At 42.8% G+C, this 23,245-nt stretch overlaps 1 protein-coding gene and 1 pseudogene across 2 annotated transcripts in view; both read right to left on the bottom strand.

The window, feature by feature from the left end:
* Positions 1-14,453, bottom strand: part of KCNH1 (potassium voltage-gated channel subfamily H member 1) — a 322,315-nt gene extending 307,862 nt beyond the window's left edge. Inside the window, exon 1 of one of the 2 annotated variants that reach the window (XM_012781689.3) lies at positions 14,269-14,453. In XM_012781689.3, coding sequence (XP_012637143.1) covers positions 14,269-14,347 — 79 coding nt within the window. In that variant the 5' untranslated portion in view covers positions 14,348-14,453. The remainder of the gene's footprint in view (positions 1-14,268) is intronic. The other variant, XM_012781690.2, reaches the window with a different exon arrangement.
* A 7,569-nt stretch (positions 14,454-22,022) lies between these two features.
* Positions 22,023-22,497, bottom strand: LOC105880555 (large ribosomal subunit protein eL27-like; annotated as a pseudogene).
* Positions 22,498-23,245: the final 748 nt, after the last annotated feature.

The raw sequence follows: 23,245 nt of genomic DNA, 5'->3' as shown, positions 1-23,245 counted from the left end.
AAGGACTAGGGATGGGGGGGGGAGTCCTGGCAGGTGGGTGTGGGGTGGAGCTCAGGCAGTGATGCATGGCCCATTTCCTAATAGGCCACAGACCAGTAACGGACCACAGCCCAGGGGTTGGGGACTGCAGGACTAGATAAATTAATACTGTTGAAACACCCATACTACGCAAAGTGATCTACAGATTCAATGCAATCCCTTTCAAAATTCCAATGACAGTTTTTTTACAGAAATAGAAAAAAAAATTTTTTAATTCATATGGAATGCTAAACTCATTGAAAAACACCCTCACAGAAACATCCAGAATAGTGTTTGACTAAATATCTGGGCACCCCAAGGCCTAGTCAAGTTGACACATAAAATTAACCATCACAGGCCGGGCGCGGTGGCTCACGCCTGTAATCCTAGCACTTTGGGAGGCCGAGGCGGGCGGATTGCTCAAGGTAAGGAGTTCGAAACCAGCCTGACAGAGACCCCGTCTCTACAAAAAATAGAAAGAAATTAATTGACCAACTAAAAATATATATACAAAAAATTGGCCGGGCATGGTGGCGCATGCCTGTAGTCCCAGCTACTCGGGAGGCTGAGGCAGGAGGATCGCTTGAGCCCAGGAGATTGAGGTTGCTGTGAGCGAGGCTGACACCATGGCACTCACTCTAGCCTGGGCAACAAAGTGAGACTCTGTCTCAAAAAAAAAAAAAAAAATTAACCATCACAAACACCAAAGCCAATGCTCTCAATTATATAACTTATTCAGAAATCTTTAATGGAATCAGCAAGGCCATAACTTACAAATTCTGCAATACCCTCCAAGTCCCCAGTAGTACTCTGTGTTTGGCAGGATAGAGTACTGCTATAAAGCTCTATTTTCATAAAGAGATTTTATGAGGGCAAAACTTATCCTTCCACACTGGGGTTTCTACCCCAGGGATAGGTAGATACCTCTTCACAGGAAGAGGTATCTACCTATCCCTAAAAAGAAGAAGTATTACAGTGCATACTTTTGCCCCCTCTCTTCATCCCCCTCACTTATCCTTCCATAATCGGATTGATCAAGCCGTCTCTAGGTACCTCAAGAGCAAGAGGAATCCACTCTGTGTATCCTGGCCTCTCAGACTTGCCTATGCCCCAGCATGGTGGGGGAAGAGAGGGTTTGAATCTCATCAACAATGAAAATCAATGGAAGAATGAGGGGTAAAAGACACCCTGTTAATCCACTCTTCCCTTTCCATAGCAATCCCTAGAGTTCCCAGAGCACCATTTGAAAGAACAAAAAAGGGGATGACAAGTTGGGTTCTAGTCACAGAGTTGTCCCTAAGGAGCTGTGGGTAAACTCCTGCGTATCAGGTATGGGGGAGATTGAACTGCGTCTCCATGCTTCTCACAGCAATAAAATCTGACTCTCTAACTGGATGCATACGAAAGGTGACCACCTTAAGAAATTAGGGAAAAAAGAGCAAAATTAAACCCAAAGTAAACAGAAGGAAAGAATAATACAAAACAATTAAAATCAATAAAAGAGAAAACAGAAAAATGCAGAGAAATCAATGACATTAAGAGTTGTGTTTTTGGAAAATGTAGTAAATTAAGAAACCTCAAGGCCGGGCGCGGTGGCTCACTCCTGTAATCCTAGCACTCTGGGAGGCTGAGGTGGGTGGATTGCTCAAGGTCAGGAGTTCGAAACCAGCCTGAGCAAGAGCGAGACCCCGTCTCTACTAAAAATAGAAAGAAATTAATTAGACAACTAAAAATATATAGAAAAAATTAGCCGGGCATGGTGGCACATGTCCGTAGTCCCAGCTACTCCGGAGGCTGAGGCGGGAGGATTGCTTGAGCCCAGGAATGTGAGGTTGCTGTGAGCTAGGCTGATGCCACGGCACTCTAGCCCAGTCAACAGAGTGAGACTCTGTACAGCTTGGGTCATTTCAAAGTTATCAGAAACACCCTCTAAATTTATCTTAATACATTTCAGGTGATACATATTGCATCAGGCTTTTGCTCATGGAAATCTTTGGATTTGGGATGTGACATGATATGCAGTATTAATGTTAAAATACCAAAGGATTCTACAGTAGCAATAAGGCACTATTATTGGTGGGTCCATTTATATATACTGAAAATGCCTAAATGTGTCTTTGGGAAAAAAATATGCTCTTCATATATTGAGATATAGATATAGATGATAATCTTTTGCAAGTAGAATGTATAACTTCTAATCAGCCAATGCCCATTCTAAAGCTCCAAGCCTGCCTTCAAATTAATATTTTTTGAACTGATCAAGTCTCTTCTAAATTGTTCAGTAAAATGTGCAGGCTCAACCTGGCTGCCCTTGCCAAGATTTATTCATTGGCTCTCATCTGCAAGTTCCCTTCTTCCAGGTCTTTGATGCAAATTAGCCAGATTCTACTGCTTCCCTCGGATGCCTTTTTACCCCCTGAGGTCTGTAGCTGCAAGAATGCATGCAATTAAAGGTAAGATTTCCTAAATTCAACCTTCCTCAACCCACACACAATTTTCCTCTGGTTCACAGAATAAAACAGCCTCTAAAATTTAAAAATCTCCCCTCCCCCTACCGTGTAAAGTTTCTTCAGCTGATGAGGCATAAGCCAAACTACACTACAATAGTCAGAAGTGTTAAAATCATTCTAAACCTCTCATTTGCCCATAATGCGTAACACAGAGATATTCTAAAAAGAAATTATTTAAAAATTGCTTTTCATCATAATTACCACAAATAACAAAGGAGAAACTAACTAAAGCAATGACTCAGAAAAGTGGCTGGGTTTAGGCAATTACAAATAAAAGATACATTCAGCAAACAGTTCACATGAGTTTATTGTTTCCTGCCAACACTTGTTATTTGGAGGGCTACAGTAAATATTTCACAATTAACTTCTAATAACTTGAGATATTTTACTTAGAAGAGAAAATGTCTTCCTGAAACTTTGTAATGTTATGGATTTCTAAGGATAGCAGTGCTATTACAAAAAGCAAGTAAAAATATACTTTCTTTTAGAACAATGAAACAATAGAAAGATAATAATTGAGATAAACGATGAGAACAAAAGCTATGTATACAAGCACTAGACAAATACTAGGAAACAATAGTTTGATTTACCTGAACCTAAAGAAAATCCATACCAGAAATTACTTTTAAAAAAATCAAGATGGTAATGTTTGGGAGAATGGAGAAGATAGAATGAGAAGCAAGAAGTTAAATCAGTACGATACACCTAAATAAAACATCTAAAATGTTAATATCAGCAAAGTCATTTTGTGGCTCTATTGTATTTTTCAACAATAAAATTCCATGAAAATGACTCTTCTAAATTGTCGAGGGCCTAATCTTTACACAAGACAAACTGAACTCCTAAGAAATTCAATAGTTATTTGCTTTCCCTGATTTTAATATCCTACAGAAATGCATTTTTTATTAAGTCAGTAAATTACAATGGAGAGAGAGATTTCAATTTCAAAAGCAAACTCAAACACTTCATTTACTGGGTATTTATCCCTAAGTACATGGTTTCAAAAGCATGACCTCCATCTTTATTCAGCATCAAATTAAGGATTTTAAAACAATAAAAACAGATGAATCAGTTCCACAAGAAGTATGTAAGGGAATAAAAATATACATAAAAATGTGCTGAAATATAGACTTTTATTACTGAATGATATTTTACTTAATAAATAAGAGGTCAGTGATATGTTGAATTACTGCTAAGAAACATCTATGTGATCAATTATTAAAAAGTTGTCCAATAAATCAATCAGATGTTTTATTCTCATTCTTACCGTCATAATCTCTTAATGCATATCTATATTGGCACTTTGAACAAAAAAGTCTTAGACCATCATTGAATAACACAAAAAAGATTCATTACCAGACCTAAAAAATAGTGACTCAAAGTAAGTAATATAAAAATATTAATGGGCTGGGCCTGGTGGCTCATGCCTATAATCCTAGTACTTTGGGAGGTCAAGGCAGAAGGATTGCTTGAGGCTAGCAGTTCGAAACTAGCCTGAGCAAGAGCAAGACCCCATCTCTACAGAAAATAGAAAAATTAGCTGGGCATGGTGATCCACGCCTAAAGTCCCAGCTACTCAGAAGGCTAAGGCAGGAGGATGGCTTGAGCCCAGGAGTCGGAGGTTGCTGTGAGCTATGATGAAGCCATTGCACTCTAGCCTGGGTGATAGAGTGGACCCTGTCTCAAAAAAAAAAAAAAATTTAACTAGTACTAGAAAAAGTGTTTGTTTATTTTTTAAGTTAGTTTTACAATTGCCTCCTCTGTTATTTTTAAACTTTCTTAGCAAGGATAGAGTATAGTACCAAAGTGAATGGAAGGAATCTCAGAGCAGCTCAGTTTAATACAACAAATATTTGGGTATATCCTTTCTCCCAGGCAGGATGGGAGTACAGGAGACACCCCTGTCAGGAGATCATCCTTAGCCGAAGATAGGATTCATTGGAGGTCATGAGATTATATTAGTTGAAGATGGGATTGTTCTTTTTTTTTTTTTTTTTTTTTTGAAGATGGGATTGATCAGAACCTTTAAAAAGCTCTGTACTTCTGCTCAGAAAGACAATGGCATTTTTCAGTCAGTAGTCTCCATTCTCTTCATTTGCCAGCAAATTAATAAACTCCTCTTTCCTTCTCCTCAAACCACTTGTCCTCATTCTTCTGATGTGGCCTGAGGGACAAGTGCCGAGTCACAGGCCCAAGTCACAGAAGACTGGATCAGGAATGAACTGCTGGCCAAATGACCCATGGTCAGGGATGGGCCAATGAGATTTTTGTCTCTGAAACAAAACCTAAGACACTAACACTGAGAGATTTGTAGAGTTGAGCAGGCATCTTTGACCATGTGCATGCTGGTGAGTAAATGGAGAAAGGTCGCCTTGAGAGAGAAACAGGGAGCTCAGACAGACACGCAGAAGAACAGCTACGGAGGCCGTGTGAAGCGAGAATTGGACAGAGACAGACACGCAGACATGGGTAAACGGAGGCACGACTAGATAGACAGACAACAAACAGGGACAGATGGACGGTGGCAGAGGTAGACAGCAATGGCATACAAATAGTGACAAAGATGGATGGCAGACACTGACAGGATGGCAACGCACACTGAAAGCAGATAGTGACATAGACAGGCAGGAAGACGGGCAGATGAGGAAAGGAGCAGAGAGTGAGGGGATGGAGGGGCACGGGGCATGGGGAGGGGAACAGGCCAAGAGCAAGACCTAGAGGGTAAAGCAAGAGACCAAGAGAGGAGAGATGACATGAGAGACTGGGAAGAGAGTGAGGCCAAGAGCCAGAGAGAGAGAAACAAAGAGAAGAAGAAAACCAAGAAATCCAGAGAGAAGGCATTACTAGAGACATGTGAGAGGCAGGGACTAGGGAGTTGGAGGAAAGGGGACATTTTAAATGAAGGGAATAACAGAGAAGAGCAGCAGACACAACGAAGTCTGGCTGGAGCGAAGTCCCTGAGTGTTCCAGCCAGATAGGGAAGTATAAAGGGGGACTTCATCTGATGGGAGAAGAGTGGCTAGAATTTAGAACCTCCTCTTCCTTTAAACAGTATTGGTTATCATTTCAAAATGGCAGATTGAGCATACACATTTATTTCCTCATTCTAGAATGATTTTTAAAAAATGGAAAAGTAACATGAAAGTATTTCATCAAGCTTGCAGGTGACCAACTCACTGAACTGAAAAGCAAGTGTCCCTTTGTCAGGCAGACAGGTATTTTTGTATGTCAACAGGAATATCCGAATGCATCTCCTCTCACCAAGTTCACTCCCATGACTGCTACTGGCCTGGACAAAAGGCTCCATCCATAGAATGAGTAACTGTCTCTTTCAGTCAGTGTCAGCAGGAAAAAAAAAGACACACTCGATGGGCAATTTGAGGAGGGTTTAACAAAGGAACTGTTTACAAAGGCATGGGTGAAGGATAGGCAGTAGTGTGCTAGTCAACTGACTCTGGACAGATAAGAGCCCTGATTTATGGCATTTGCCAATTTCTAAGGTGTAAACACTCCCACTATGGCAGTTTTCAAGCTCCCAGAGTGAAGTCCCGGAACCAGGCCTAGGGAAGAGATGTGCATAATCAGATCTCGAGAGGTGACACCAGCCATGTGCAACTTGCTCCCACACACCACTAAGGAAACCTCAAGAGATAGCGCAGTACCCCAGGCGAGTGACAGATGGAAGCTTTAAGTCTGCAAACCCTCACCAAACCTAAAGACAGCAAGCTGGAGATACAACCTTTAATCAAAGGAAAACAGCTAGGCTACAATGACTTTGCAGGGGGGGAAGTAGGAGAGTAAGTGCTACAACTACTCTCTCCTCTCCCATCTCATGTGGAATGGCCCACAAGCAGAAGTCAGCCAGAGCCAGAAAGCAAGAGAGCCTATAGAGTAATCTATACAGGGTAGCCTCCCAGGACACAGAACACGTTGGAGAAGAAAAGAGAGTCATTCTAGGGAGGCAAACAGAAGATGATGCACTTCGTTGGGCCACACAGAGGCTCAAAGCCCAACCTTAATGACAGCAGCAAAGAACTCTAATATATTCAGTCCCAGTAATTCTGAGAAGGGAGAAAAGTAAATAAAATGAAAACTCAAAACTCCATTTAATTGAAATAAATATAGCCTTATCACTCAAATTAACTCCATTTTCTTTGCCATCATCATGAAGTTCTAGTCTAAGATACATCTTCCAACTTCACTCTTAATGCAAACCAAAGTTAAGCAGAAGATAAATATCAGTAAAATTTATCTTTCAACTGCTGACTCCAACACTCTGAGAATGCCAGTGGAGGGTGCCTACATCATTTTTTTTTAAGGGAAGAGAAGAAGACGAGAAGCCATTTCTCTTCTTCACAGAAGTGCCTGATGTCACTGCAGAACCTTTAAAAAGCTATGAGAAATGATGGTTTTGAGGCATTCTGTTAATAATTGCATTAATAATGATGGGATTGGCTCAGTTAATTTCAGAACATCAGTTTTATGCAACGCAGGACTAATCAAAAGAGTTGTCATTTTAATTTACATAATGAACAATCTTAGTATGAGTAAGCAAATTGACTATTGGCATAACTCTATAATACCTATTCAGAAGAATTTTAAGTAGTTTTGTCATTAACGGGAGTGCTTGGCTGTTCGAGCAGAGGCCCTGAGAACTAAAGAAGATGCTAAAGTTGGCCAGGCTACGATCTGTTCAGCAAGACTGCACTTGCATAGAGAACTGCCAGAGCAGCAGACAAATTCCAGCATCTAGGATATACTGAAAACCTGCAGCAAGGGATGAGCAACCCAAGATAACATGCCAAAGAAGACAGAGCAATGGGATATCCCAGAGGAGTGAGGTTTGTTGTTTTTTTTTTTTTTAAGGAAACTTCAACTGCATGAAAACAAAGCTTCACCTATTCTGCAATCTTTTCCTTTTAATTCACTTATGGGATCTGGTCATCCCAATCCAACCTCACAAAAAAAAAAGAAATAGCTATAAAATCTAAGAATAATCTTGGGTGAGGTGTTTATAAAGGAAAAATATGTAGTAAGTGTTGAATCGGCATAACATCTCTTAAATCTTCGGAGAGGTTTACAAAGCATGTGGGTTTCCAACAGGGATTCCTGGGTGAGACGCAATAGCACAACAGCCTCACTCGTTTTGGCCTTCCCGGTCTTCAGCACAGTCTTGGGCACATAGTAGGTCCACTGTGCTTATCAAACTGAACCATAAACCAGCCTTTGCTTTTTGTTTTAATTTCCCTTTGAGTTCTGATTCCTTCACTAAATCTGTGTCCTGACTTCAGTCATTTTGTTTTATTTCTTTTACTGAAACAAATATAAATCATTCACTTCCTGGTTCCTTCTCCCTTCCAGCTCTAATTCTTACATAATCTCTGTCCCCAGGGTTTATTGCTTCTCAATTGAAGAAAATGAATTTCCTAAACATACACACACACCAAAAAAAAAAAAAAAAAAAAAAAAAAAAAACGACCACTCTTACATGTGTCCTTTGCACATAATTCTAACTGTACAGTCTTCCACGTCATTTACAACCATGTGTGAAGGACCTCCTCAGTGAGAACGTTCAAACACACAGCAGACACTGATGCCTCCCAAAGGACAAGAGCCAGTTTTGTTTTCATTTCCTTTTGATCATGTGCTCACTAGTAACATAACTCCAAATGACCCTGTTTTATTAGTTATTAGATTGTTTGGGCAACATCACTATTAAAGAAAAAAGGAGAAAATGCCAAATGTTGGCAAGGATGTGGAGTCATGAAAACTCTCATCTAGTGCTGGTGGGAGTGTACATTGATACAAACCTTTTGGAAAATTGTTTGGCAGCATGTGCCAAAATTAACCATATGCCTCCCAGGTTTACACCCAAGAGAAATGTGGGTCCACATGCACCAAAAGACATGTGCAAGAATGTTTGTAGCTGCATTAATAGCACAAAACTGGAAACAGCCCACGTGGCCATCAACAGCAGAATGGGTTAAAAAAAAAAAAAATGTGGCATGGCCACAACATGTAAGTATGATACAGCAGTGAAAATAAATCAACAGTACATGCAACAACATGGAGGAATTGCCAACTCACAAAAGAATACATGATCCCATGTATATTAAGCTCTAAAACAGATTTTTAAAAAACTGTAGCGTTGAGGAATGCAAAACAAGGATGGTAAAATTATAGGTAAAGCAAAAAAGCAATCACTATAAAATCAGGAGGCTCCCTTTGGGAGGGGAGGAAAGGAGTTGGGATCAGGAAGGTCCCAGGTGGCTTGTGGGGTGCTGGCAAGATTCTATTTCTTGAAATAGGTGGTTATGACACATTATTCACTCCATAGAAATGTGTTGGGATGTACAACATTTTGTTTTATGTGCTTCTTTATTTGTGATATTAAACAATGAGAAAAAAAATTTTAAAAAGGAAGAAGAGGCCAGGCACAGTGGCTCACGCCTATAATCCTAGCACTCTGGGAGGCCTAGGTGGGTGGATTGCTCAAGGTCAAGAGTTCGAGACCAGCCTGAGCAAGAGCGAGACCCCCCCCCCATGGTGGCGCACGCCTGTAGTCCCAGCTACTCAGGAGGCTGAGGCAATAGGATCGCTTGAGCCCAGGAGTTTGAGGTTGCTGTGAGCTAGGCTGATGCCACGGCACTCTAGCCTAGACAACAGAGCAAGACTCTGTCTCAAAAAAAAAAAAAGAAAGGAATAAGAATCAGACATAAAAACTGTTACCAAAATTTTTAAAAACGGTTTGCTGCTAGAAAAAGCAGTGGGCCGGATAAGTTTTGTTCCATGGGGCAGACCTTGAATGAGTTACGGTAGCTATAAAAGGACATATTTTAGGGAGACCAAATGACAGCAGCTAAGGAGAAGAGGAAAAAAGACAAAAGATTCATAATTATAGTTGCTTAAAAACAGAATATTCCTTGTAATAAAGTGAGTTGTCCCATCAGTGAAGTTAGTCAAGCATGGCCTGGATAACCATTGGGAAGGATGTTGCAGAGAGGATTTGAACAATGGAGAAGTAATTGCCTATCATATCCCTTTAGACCCAAGATTCTGTGATTTTCTTTCTCTTTCTCACCAGTTATAGGTGTGGCCACTGAGAGAAAGAAACAAAAAAGCAAACTGATGGTCCAAATATCCTAAATGTATAAAGCAGATACTCATTCTATGAAAAGGATTCCTTTCAATAAATAACTAATAGATTTTAAATGTTTGTCCACAGGCCATCAACTAACCAAAAATAAAGGGAAGGAAAGAATTAAAGAGCTTCAAGGATCTACTGCCAAATGAAGTCCAACCATAAAGGAAGGGCTGGCGTCGGAAAGAATGAAGCCAAGGATTCAATTTACCTACAGTATTCCTCAAATGCATCCATTCTTTTAAGACAGATTATTAAAATAGAGAGATTTCGTAAAAATTACGGTGTTCATAAGGTTTATTGCCTTCGCACGAAATCACAAGGCCTCATTCGCTCCATCCCCAGCTAACACCAATCAATAGATTTAACTTTTTGACACTTTCAGAGAAAGACGGCTGAGCCTTGACTGAAGGTTATCGTAGAACCTATTGCAAGAAAAAAAACAAGCTCTGTTTGAGCTGGCAATAATCCAGATTGTCATCCATTCCCCTTTCAGAGCCACAGTGGATTTTTAGCAGTTTTCTGTTTTATAAACATTACCATGGCTCAACACGTCTATGGGAAGACACAACATTACCCATGGCTCCCATCCTGTTTGCTAACCAATTATATCAACAACCTGAACCAACTTAACACTACACAAAAACACAGCTGATTTAGCAATCTGTAAATTATACATGTACATAAATCTGTACCAAAATGTGCTGCGTTTCACTCCTGCTAATGTGCATGGATTTTTACTGGCACCTACCATTGTTTGATATAGGTTCCTGAACACTGAAACATATGTTCTGCCTAGAACGGGACCATTTAGAGTAATATTTTTGTAGTTTCCTGGCACCAAGGTCTGCCAGCCTTCCTAAGACAGATCTCCTATTTGCTTCAGCGAGCATTCTGACAACGAGTGCCTGCAGATTTAAGCAACCATCACAAAATATTCTGGAACGACACTTTCCAACCACGAATAGAATCAGGCTGGCTTCGCCTATGTGGCAACAAAACAGGAGCATTTCAAATGATCACTGACATGATCATAACCAAAAATCACGTCAATTCTGGGGCATTAATTATTCCGGCTGACTACTTACAACAATCCGAAAAATGGATAATTATCAAATCTTCCCTTCAAATGGAATTCAAAATGTATCAGAGAGAGTTAAAGTCGATTTTAGTGCTAGCAAGACCAGTAAAAAAAAAAACTCAGGAATGTTTTTTAATACAGTGACAGGCCTAAAAAAGAGTTGCAGCCAGACAACACAGTAGAACAGGGGCAAGAACCTTGGACCAAATGGAACATACTAATCAGAAAGAGGGTTTCTGATTTCCCACTGTATCTCCAGCGTTCAATAAATATAAATCTTTGTTAAATGAATAAACCAGTAATGACTGCCCACTAGTCCCTAATCTGCTTCTAATTGCCTTTTTCTGACTCTGCCTCTTACTACTAATGGTACATAAATCACTTAACCTGAGGAATCCTAGTTCCTTAAACTCGAAAATGCAGCTCCTCTGTTGGCTTATGAGGATCAAAGGTGACATTCTATGAAAAGTGACTTGGTGCTTTATAATGGGGCACACAGATGGTAAGTGCCCGTTATCACGCCTCTGCCTTTGGCTAAACCACTGACAAAGGTGAAAGACCGCGCTTCCTTGAAATATAATTAGCCTCTCCTTTGCCCTATTATTCTGTTTGGACGTGGTAGCATGGCTCTCAGCCAAAATGGATGTTTTTCTTGTTGTTATAACATTTTATTTAATCTCCACTGGGAAATTATGCTTCTTGAGAGAATATAATGGCAACACAAGGAAAGTTTTTTGCATGGTGTACCATAAAGAACATGACACTGAAGTCAAGTGGCTTGGGACCTCATCAGTTTTGCCCCCAAATATATGCAGAAAGTTACTTGCATCAGTTTCTTTCTCTATACAATGACGGAGAAGAAGAGGTAGACTAGAAATTATTTAAGGTCTGTCTCATCCTAGGGTTCTATGATATTCCAGACACCAGATATTCAAACAACCCCCAAACAAAGCCAGTTCTATTGTTCATTAGCATATAATATGAGTAGTATTTTTGAGGACGATGAAAATAGTTCCACAGATTAAGTCATAAGAGCTGGAGAAACAATGCTACAAGAAGGATGTATGATAAATATCCCCGAGAGAACACCAGCCACAGGCACTGTCTGCTCTGCCACTCCAAATAAGTCACTAGTATCTCTAGGACTCAGTTTTATGATCTGTAAATGAGGAATGTTAATGCCACACAGGACCACTGGCAGAAAATACCTGATAAAATAATCATCAAGTATTGCTATTTAAAGGCAAAACACTATTTAAACGCTGTAATGTCCAAAAACAGGCTTGTGGAGTTTAAAACGAGACAATCAATATCTTTAAATAGACTGTTTCCATCACAGTAAAATAACATAATGCATGCAGATATTGTGATATTTCTAAGAGTTCACTTTTTTTTTTCCATTCCTGTTCAGGAAATAATATAAAAGGGATCGCTAAAAAAAATAAATCCCAGGTTTCAAGATCAGAACCCTTTTTTTCTGAGAAATAGGTAATTTTGAAAGTTCACACAACTCTCCCAAAATGTTTTGTTTTGCTGCTGATGTTCATTTGGCTGTTTAATTGAAATCAAGCTGTTGGGGCTGGTGCTGAAATGAAAATACCCACACTAAATATATTCCCAGCTACTTATTCTATTGATATCCTATGTATTCTTACAGAGAAGTGGCTCTAAGAAGAGAAACTAAATTAGAAGGTATTCAGCCTTTCTCGGCTCCAGGATCCTTAAGGTTCTCCTACAAACAGAACTTTGTGACTGTAACATGTAAGTTTCACTTCCTGCTCCTTCCATCCAAAAACATACACAGCATACATTGGATACAGGTTTCCTCTCTTATTTAAAGGACACGGCCTCTTCACGGGGAAAAAAATAAAATTGTCACTGGTATTTATAAGTTGATGTCACTGACAATGGGGTCCCCAAATCTGCAAGATCATCTCCATACCCCTTAACAGGACAGCAACAATGGCAATAACAGCACAGTAACTTTTAAACAATGATTTTATTTTAAAAATCCATGAACACCTCCAGCTATTTTATGGCAGAAGAGTTTATCGTGGCTGTTCACCTAGGAATTATCATCCCCTTGCATCTCCAGATAATAACTGTGACATTGCTAAAAGCCACCTTAGTTTGAATAAGGAAGACCTTGAAGGAAGGGGTGAAACACTCTTCAATATTCTTAAGAGGCACATGGTAAAGATGTGATCATTTCTAAATAAGTTCTTAATATATGATGATGTGCTATGCTAGTTGATGTGTTTTCTTATGAGATAAACTTAAATCACATTTTAATTAAAGAGTATTTATTAGTAGCATAACTCACTTTTCATGCCCTTTCCCGGAATCCCTAACTAAATCCAATGGAAGCTCATCTTTTAAAACACGAGCTCCTTAAGGGTCTGAAACAGTGATATCTACACAATTAAAACCATTTCCTGAGTGAGCTCCTCATGTCATCCTGGTAGAAGAATGTCATTCTGGTAGAAGAATGTCATCTGTCCCTGAAAGGAAAGGGGTCCAGGAGCCTGCAAAGAGCATCTTAGGCTTGAGTCCCTTTTGTTGTCGCTGTTTGAGGAACCGGTGTGCGCTGCACCTCCCAACTATCAGGACTCTTGTTTGCTCTGCAAGCTCTTTAGCTGGGGTCTCTCCGCGGTGGGTCCGAAAGGCGATTGAAATTGGTCCTTCGCATCCCTGCTCCTAGGACTCTCGCCTCCCAGAGCTTCATGCTACTGTCCATCTTAATGCCACAGGGATACAGATGAATGCTGAGGATCGGCTTATTGGATAATGGATCTACTTATAGGCTGGATGAGTTTGGGAATCTATAGCTGAGCAAGACTTAAGGACAGCACAAGACACGGTTGTAGGACTGGAAGAGAGGAAACACGACAGGTGACCACTCAGCCTGCTCTGCACCTGTGCCCTCCAAGAAAGCCCCTCACGAACCCTAACTTAACCTCGAAGTGGGTGGGCGGCTGAAGGGGTGGAATCGGGCAGCCGACAGCGCGTCCCTATGTCCCCACGTCCCTACACCTCTGACTTTTCAGCTCCAGGGATGGAAAGTGGAGGCAGCTGCATCATGTCATTACGAGGGGCCAGGACCTGGAGTTAGGTCTCCGCTGCTGGCTGTCCCTGGGGAGAGGCGGCGCCTCGGGGAGTAGCCCGAGAGCCCCTGAGCCTGGGCCGGCGGGGGCTGCGGGCAGGACCGGCGGGGAGCGCTGCCGCTCCCGCTGCCACCACCCCCATCACTTTTCCCAGTACTTCGCTCCGCAGCCGTCACTCCCTCGGAGACGAGACCCAGACGGCGACAGAAAGGCCCAAAAGGCGTCCGAGGAGCGCTCTCCGCTAGGGATGGGGGCCCATCGGAGCCGCCCGCCCTGCCCACCGCTCCCTGCCCCCGCGCGCAGCCCGGGCGCCCGCGCCGCGACTCCCCGGCAGAGCCCGCGGTCCCGCGGCAGGCGCCCGCGGCGAAGGCTCGGACAGAAAGCCCGGGCGCCGACTCCGAATGCACCGCTTACCGTTGGACCGCCGGACGATGTTCTCCAGAAACGTGTTCTGCGGGGCCACCAGTCCCCTCCTGCCCCCGGCCATGGTCATCCTCCCCGCAGCAGCTCCGGGTCTGGGGGGCGTCCCGGCGCGGTGCTCACGGCAGCGGGAAGCGGGGCGCGGGGCCCGCGCGCGGTCCCGGCTCCGAGCGCCCCATGCGCCCCACGGGGACCCGGGCGGTCAGGGGCGGCGGCTCCGGCTGGCTGCCACCCTCGCGCCCGCTTCGCGCCTCCCTCCCTGCCGCCCGCCTCGCGGAGCTGGCGCCCGGCTCGCCGCTCTGCAGCCGCCTCCGGTGGGCGGGGGAGCGGCCGCGCCTGGGCCCGCGGCGCCCCCTACCGGGCGCGCGCCCCCGCCGGCCCGCGGGAGACGCAGCGCGGGGCTCCCGCCGCAGCCGGGAAGCGGCAGGTGGCCGCGGGCCAAGGCTGGGGTGGCAGCGCCACCCTCTGGGGACAGCCGGGAGCGGTGTTGCGGCTGCGCCGCGGGCCGGGTGGAGAGGAGGGCAGCGCGCCGCGCCCCTGGCGCGCTCATCCCCAGCGGGGTCGCCGCGCGTCTTGGGGCGCACGAGGATGTAACTCTCCCTTTGCCCTGTTTCAGGCCGGGGCCCCCGGGGCCTCTGAGGCTCCGGGAACACCTTCTTGCCTTTCTGTAGGGTTTGCTAGCCTGATGCAAGTTGCCCCACCTTGATTCTGAAGCCAGAGTTTTACCAGTAATTGTTGGTAATGAAGTTGTGCTGTTAAGAGGGTAACCGACAGATTCCGCTTCATAAGAGGTGTCTTGGCGTGTTTTTACCGCAGGCTCCTGACATTTGGTAAATTTCCTGACTGACTGACCTGATTTCCATGCTTATCCAGTGAATATTTTACCAAAAGGGCCAAGAAAATAGATACATATATGCATTGCTTTTTTTTAGCTGAAGCACAACCTCTTATGATCAGTATGTAAACTTTAGAAACAGGGACGAACTGCCTGAAAACGGTCCCAAACGGTGGACTTGTCTCCAAGGGCAAATGCTTGGGGTGGGAGTGGGGTAACCTTGGCCTGAAGGGCAGTGTGCAGTGCAGAGGATAACCTACTAGTTTTTATGCCTGTCCCTGGCATAAGGAAGAATCTCATACACCCAAGGTTTCTAGGCAGAAGCTAAGACACCCGACCTTTGTTCCCTTATTTTGGAGGATTTCTACCTGTGCATACTCTGTACCTGTCTTTCTACTATATGTCCCCAGTGGGTGTGACAGACTAAGCTTATGCCCCACAGAAGCAATGAGCTGATGGTTCACTAGTTATCAGATTGAGTCAACTGTCAACATAAAAATGTAAGAAGAGAAAAACTGTCCCCGGAACTTAATTGTCTGGGTAACCATCCTGACACATCCTAATGCATTGCAAAGACACCCTGTCTCAGTTAATTAATTTCAAAAACAGAAGAACTAATTCTCGCCCAGCAATCTCTCAGACTTGCTGTGAAGATCAAACGAGATTATGTAGAGGACAGCACTCTAAATCGTGAAGTGCTATGCCAAGGTCAGACATCATTATTGGAGTGACTAAATAGACTGGGCCATGACAAATGCCATCCTTTGTCTCGTCTTGTGTAAACACAAAGAAAACAGATGACTGTTGTTAGCAGAGTTAGATAAGGCGGTCACAGGCTTTGAAATGAAAGTAATGATATACTTCTTCCTTAAAATAACATTGTACCCATCCTACACTCACACAGCTCAGAGTTGTGATTTCTTAAACCCTAGCTCCGTCTAGTGGTTGTTTGTTCTATTACAAATAAGATAACAAACAGTAGTTGAAGAGAACTCTGAAATGTATTATTTGGTACTGAGCTGAGCTGGTTTGGTGTCTGCCCACTTCATCAGAATCAGTTCATTTGAATAAAGTTCTTAAGATTGTGTTATGTACTACACAAACATGCCCAAGGGGAGGCTCTTCATGACAATATTAAAAACCCATCAAGCAACCTCATAATCCTGCTTGTGAAGGGAAGATAAAGAAAATAATGGGGGAAGAACACAGTCATAAACAATTGATAAAATTTCTTAGATTTTAATGAGCTCTCATGTTCTATGGCTCAGATAAAAAGGAAATAAATGGTATTCATTTGAGTTGATCAATGTTAAAGCCTTAGTAGGCTGCCTGATAAGAAAAAGAAATAAGGAGATGTCTCCCAATTTTAAATGTACTATTACAGTGGTTCCCAGCATACATTTTGTGTGTGACGACACTTTTTTGTAATTTGAACTATAACTTTTAGTGGCACACTTGAAATTAAAAGACTAAAACAACACTAAACAGTTCATAATCTTGGCCAGGCACAGTGGCTCATGCCTGTAATCCTAGCATCTGGGAGGTCAAGGCGGGAAGATCACTTAAAGTCAGGAGTTCAATACCAGCCTGAGCAAGAGTAAGACCCCATCTCTGCCAAAAATGGAAAAATTAACCAGGCATGGTGGTGCATGCCTGTAGTCCCAGCTATTTGGGAGGCTGAGCCAGGAGGATCACTTGAGCCCAGAAGTTTGAGGTTGCTGTGAGCTGTGATGATGACACTGCAGTCCTGCCTGGGTGAAAGAGTGAGACCCTGTCTCAAAAAAAAAGAAGTCCACAGTCTTTAATCAACAGGGTGACGGTGTCTCCTGGTATCTATGAAAGCACATCTAGCCTTTCCTCCATTCCCTTGGCTGACCCTCAACACATCTGGCGGTAGGAATAGAATCACACTCTGCCCCTGTTGACATTCTTTTTGATATTTACAGGTAAAGGCTGATGTTCCAGTAAACATCCAGTAAAAATCCATCTTTCTTGGTACATGTTTGAAAGAGCACTGTGCTTTTTATATCCTACTTGCTACCTTCTGTTCCCTACGAGAACATTCAGTTCCAGAACCTGCTCAACTTAAAGTTCTGAGATCTATCACTGTAGTATAGGAATCTCAGAGCAAACTTCAATCTTACAAAATTTGGTAACAGATTTGTGAAGGATTCACAATCCACCAATGGGCCTTTGCAAACCAGCTGAAAACCCCTGCATTTTTGCATAACAGACAAAGCCACTTTTTATTTAAAGGAAAACTATACTTTATTTTTTTCCGAGACAGAGTCTCACTCTGTTGCCCAGGCGAGAGTGCTGTGGTGTCAGCCTAGCTCACAGCAACCTCAAATTCCTGGGCTCAGGCAATCCTCCTGCCTCAGCCTCCCAAGTAGCTGGGATTACAGGCATGCGCCACCATGCCCAGCTAATTTTTTGTATATATATTTTTAGTTTGCCAATTAATTTCTTTCTGTTTTTAGTAGAGACAGGGTCTTGCTCTTGCTCAGGCTGGTTTCGAACTCCTGAACTTGAGCGATCCACCCACCTCGGCCTCTCAGAGTGCTAGGATTACAGGTGTGAGCCACCGCGCCCAGCCTAAAGGAACAACTTTAAATAACTGTGACCAGAGTACCAGCGGAACTGCCTCTGACCTTCTGTGCAGAAAATAAGCTACAACTGCCTGAAACTTCTCCCAAGAAAGACACACAGAGTTTGAAATAAAAACTGAAGTTTTACTTTACTGTTTCTATGCTTCCCCTCCTCAGTGGTTCTCGTCCTGGTCTCCCTCAGCATTCTGTTTACCCCTAAATTATAACATGTGTTTACACAAGTATACATGTCTGTATCACACAATAGATCAGGAGCTCCTTGAAACAAAGACAAACTTTAACAATCTTTGTTCTCGTCAATGTGATTAAGCCATGCTGTAATTAGTGAGTCCAGAAAGGAATAGATAGCCATGGAGGCAGAAAGCTACAGAAAGAACATGAAGATGGAGGTCAGCAGATTGGCTGGGAAAAGAGTTCAGGAGATGACAGAAAAATCTCTCCCCACAACAAAAAAGTCCATCAAATGAAGAGGAAGACAGTGACATACATCAGAGGAGCAAATGGCATGCAAAGACAGGAATTTCCTTTTTTCTTTCATGAAGACTGCGAGGTATGGGTGACAGGTTTCAGACACAGGAGAGTTGGCCGTGAGACCTGGAAGGCCTGGGGCCGGACAGGGCAGGCCAGGGTACATTATCATTAGCAACCGCAGCAGAGGAGAAACTGAACATAGAGGTGGTTTCATGACTTGGCCACCATGACCGAATTATCTAAAAGCGGTGGAAATTTGCAACATGGGAAATTTCAGCTTCTAGAGCCCAGTGGCTGACTGGCTTATTTATTACATGTAATTTCTGCTAACAGAACTTCTATTTTAATGGACTTATAGGAAGAGTGTTGGGCAGGCTACATGCATTAGAACAACCTGTTCTGTATAATATAAGGGACGTCTCTCCACCAAGGGCTTCAAGACGGGCAAAAGAATCTGCCTGGGTGGGAATTCTAGTCCATGAATCTAAATGACTGGGGGAAAAGAATGCACTGATGTGGGTCTTACACTCAACTGAGGCTAACCCAATGGACATTTTTAAGTCTTTATAGAATTGGGTTACATCCTTCTAAGTGCCCAAACCTATTATCCTTCTTTTTCATTTCCTCTTTTCAAAAGAGAGAAGGATCTTTTAACACACTCCACACCCAATGGAAAATAATTAAAAGTCATTTAGAACAGTCTCGTTTTATTTTAACAAACATTTGCACAGAGTCTAGCATATACCAGACGAGTTCTAAAGATGAAAAGATGGTTATGATGGGCATCTGCCCTCAAGAAATTCAACAAACCTTTAATGAGTGCTTATGTTCTTTGTGATTTCTCTCCTTTCAACTACTTTCCTCTTTCCATTATGCTCTCTAAATCTTGCTTTCCTTGTAAATAAACTACTGTTCAACTTGACCTCTTCACTGAAGACTATCCTGCCTCCTCTTAACTGAGAACTGCCTCTCCCCTAAGGTCTCAGAGTCCTGTAGATCCCACTTCTTTGGAAGATATTTATTCTGCCATAGTCCCTGTGCCTAGAAGACACAAGTTGAAGTGAGAATTTGTCAAGTTCCTCATTGCCATATTTAAATCACTAACTCTTCTCCATTCATTTAAGATTTCTCCTGCTTTGGAGTTCATGACCAATAACAGTATCACTCTACTCCTCTTCAATTCTTAAAACAGATTTGGAGAAAACTGTATTCAGTTTTAAAAAGGTTGAGTTGCTTGAGGGACATCGCAGAGAAATACTGAATAGGCAATTGGACAGATAGGTTTATAGCCCAAGAGAAACATCTGGGTAGAGCCAGAGATTGGAAGTCACAGTACACAGCTTTCACAGGAGACTAAGAAGGAGCAGTTCAGAAGTGGGGAGAACTGAGAGAAGTTGTTTTGTAGGAGTCCAGAAAGAGAGGAAGAGTCTTTGAGAAGCATGAAGAACAGCATCTTATGTTGTACATTATACAAATAAACACTGGAAAATGTCCACTGGATCTAATAATTAGTTGGTCGTGTGAGACCTCAATAGAAACATTTTCAATGGAATAGTTGGGAGGAAGCCAAATTGCAATGGGTTTAAAGATTAAGTAGAAACACACAAATAAGATGACAGGCTGAGATAAGGTACTGCCTTCTTACCCCAAACATATAGAAATGCTAGGTAAGCTACTTTTAAATATATTTTAAATATATTGCTAAGCTCAAAAGCAAAAAGGGAAATTTCAGATGTCAAAAATAATAAGAAATCCATAGCAGTTAGTGGGAATCAGTGGTGGAGGTTGGGGGTGAGGAGGACCCACAAAGGAATGCATCTTAGGGGCTGCAGCTTTCGAATCTGTGTGCTGATGTGGGCTGGAGACACAGGCTCACACCAGTAGAGAAACTGGAACAGGATTCCTGATAGAACCAGGAGCCTGGAAAAACACGACCAGTCAGCCCTGGGCAACCAGGTAGACAATGGAGCCATTCCTCCAGAGGGGAGCACAGAAAATGTCAAAGGACCTTTTGAAAAGGCTGAAAAATAACAATAAAATATCTGTGCCCTTAGCAGCTAAATTCCGATTGTGTGAGCCTTGCAAAAATAAATAAGCTATTTCATATCTTAGATATTTTCACTTACCTTTAATCATTTCATTTTGGAGAATGATTCTTTTTTTAATTTACATAGAACAGAAATTTATTTTTCACTGTTCTGAAGGCTGGGAAGTCCAAGATCAAGGTGCCCGAAAGTTCAGTGTCTGATGAGGGTGTCTCTGCTTCCAAGATGGTGCCTTAAATTCTGTTTCCTCCATGGGGGAAAAACACTATGTCTTCACATGGCAGAAGAACAGAAAAAACTCATTCTCTCAAGCCTTTTTATTTTTTTTTTTGTTGTTGTTGTTGTTGTTGTTGTTGTTGTTTTTTTTTTTGAGACAGAGTCTCACTTTGTTGCCCAGGCTAGAGTGAGTGCCATGGCGGCAGCCTAGCTCACAGCAACCTCAGACTCCTGGGCTCAAGCGATCCTACTGCCTCAGCCTCCCGTCTCAAGTCCTTTTATAAGGCCCTAATCCTATCTATGAGGGCTTTGCCCTCATGACTCAATCACCCCCTAAAGGCCCCACCTCTTGATATTATTACATTGGTGATTAAGTTTCAACATCTGAATTTAGAGGGACACATTCAGATCATAGCAATGTCTATCTGTAGTTAGTGACTGTTTTTCATAACATTATCCTTTTCCCTCCCATCTCCTACCCCTGAATATTCTTCAGGTCTACCTCTGAGTACTTGGTCATCATAGGGATCTTACATCCCTCATATCAGAAAGGAGCTAAGTATCAGGAGGTAGTTATATTTTTGTGCTTCAAGTAGCTTCATCTTATTCTGTGTCAACAGCTAGAGATTTCAAAAACCATTTTCTCTGACCGCTTGTTTATGCCTGTTCTCTTATTTGCCATTCAGTAAAAGGTCTTTAGCACAGATGTTTTGATTGTCAAACAATAATTAGGGAAGAAAAGCACTCCACATGGGTGCAGAAGATTTCAGGGAAATTGCACCATCTTATTCCTCAGTCCAACCATAGGTTGCTAAACCAACAAGTTGAAGGGGTTGCAATTTCTCCAAACTAATAATGTTTTATTTAAAGGTGTAATCATCATAGGAAATATAAACTATCAGAATTATTTATGGCATGGGACCTTGGGGATAGGTACTAGTAGGTGTCTCAGTTGTTTTTCAGTTTCCTCAAAAGATCCTTTGATGCTTTCTTTTCCAGTTAACTTCCTCAGTTCATTCTTCAGTTCATGGGGTTGGAACCTATAACATATTACTGCAATTTGTTCTAACATGACTTCAGGTAAAAAAAAAAAAGAGAGAGAGAGACCTTATTTTGTCTTTTAACAAAACATTAGAGTATCTACTTAGTACTTTGATAACCCCACTATATTAGTTACCTATTGCTGCATTAAAAAATCAGTGCATAATTTATTAGCTTAAAACAATACATACTTACTATCCCACAGTTTCCCTGGCTCAGGAATCCAAGTGCAGCTCAGCCTGGGAGCTTTTGCTGCAAGGGCTCTCACAAGGCTGCAATCGAGCTGCTGGCTGGGCTCGCAGTCTCATCTGAAGTCTCAACTGGCGGAGGATCTGCTTCTAAGCTCCCTGGCATGGTTTTTTAACAAGATTTAATTGCTCACAGGTTGTTAGCCAAAAGCCTCCTTCAGTTTCTTGCCAAGTGGGTCTCTCCACAGGGCAGCTTGCAAGATGGCACCTGGCTTCACACAGAGTGAGCAAGTGACAGAGCAGGAGAGTGAGTGTCCCCAATGAAAGCCACAGTCTCACAGTCTTTTTTTTTTTTTTTAAGTATTTTTAATGACTGAAACAAAAAAACACTTAAAATCGCAGCTTCTGGAAGAACCACTTATTCTTACCCGTCTTGTGCCTCTCTTCAAACTTGACCTTGTCCTCCCGTCGGGCCTTGCGTTTAAGAGCAGGGTCTCTGAAGACACCCTTGTTGACGACAGTTTTGTCCAAGGGTATATCCACAGAGTACCTTGTGGGCATGAGGTGACTGTAGTTATAAACTTTCACAAAAGACTTGATCTTTGATCGCTTGGCGATCTTCTTCTTGCCCGTGACAGCTGTCACTTTGCGGGGATAGCGGCCAATTCCTGCCACCAGAGCATGGCTGTAGGGACGGTCTGAAGTGCCATCATCAATGTTCTTCACGATGAGTGCTTTCCGTCCAGAGTAGCGTCTGGCCAGGACCAGCACCCCTTTCCCGGGGTTTCATGAACTTGCCCATTTCGACAGCAACCAGCTGCTCCCCCAGCAGAAAACTCACAGTCTTTTCGTGATCCAATCTCAGAAGTGACATCCCACCCCCATCCCTTCTGCTGTATTCTGTTCATTAAAAATCAAGGCCACACTCAAGGTGAAGGGATGAATAGCAGGAGGCAGGGATCACTGCAAACTTCCTCAGGGGCTGCTTACCACATCTGCTTTTGACCCAAAACATCTGTAAACCGTCGTCCGCCACAAACATTCCCCTGTGTCTTTGGGACATTCAAGTCTCTGAACTCCCCTTGTCATTAACACCACTCACTACCAAGACCACGGCCTTTACTTCCCAAGTTACTCAGCTGAGACAGCATAGTCTGTCATTTCAAGTAGCTCTCACCAGTACCTTAAACTCGCTTGCCTCTGTCTTTTCATAATACCCACCTCTGGATAAAGCACAAGATCCGCTCCCTCTGGGTCAGCATCCGGGCAGCTAAGCCACGCTGGAGGAAGTTGCGAAACAGGCCAGGTTGGCTTTGCTGTCCCATAACGATGTCCTACCCCAGCTGAGCCCTCAGCACGCCTGGCGGTCATGCTCTGCTGCTCTGGATCAGCTTGATTCCACTCCTGACCATTTTAAACCTTCTTCCATCCTCCTCACTCTCCCAGTTTCAATTTTGTGCCCCATTTCCCAAAGAATTAAAGCCAACGATGCGAGTTCCCTTGACCTTCTGCCACAAACACCTGTTTGCAATCGTTACTGTCCTCTCGGCTTTTCCACCTTTGGAA

The sequence above is a fragment of the Microcebus murinus genome, chromosome 23 (genome assembly GCF_040939455.1).
Source record: "Microcebus murinus isolate Inina chromosome 23, M.murinus_Inina_mat1.0, whole genome shotgun sequence".
In the NCBI taxonomy this organism is placed as follows: Eukaryota; Metazoa; Chordata; class Mammalia; order Primates; family Cheirogaleidae; genus Microcebus; species Microcebus murinus.
Note: the sequence above shows the minus strand (reverse complement) of the source record. Positions and strands in the feature narration are given on the sequence as shown.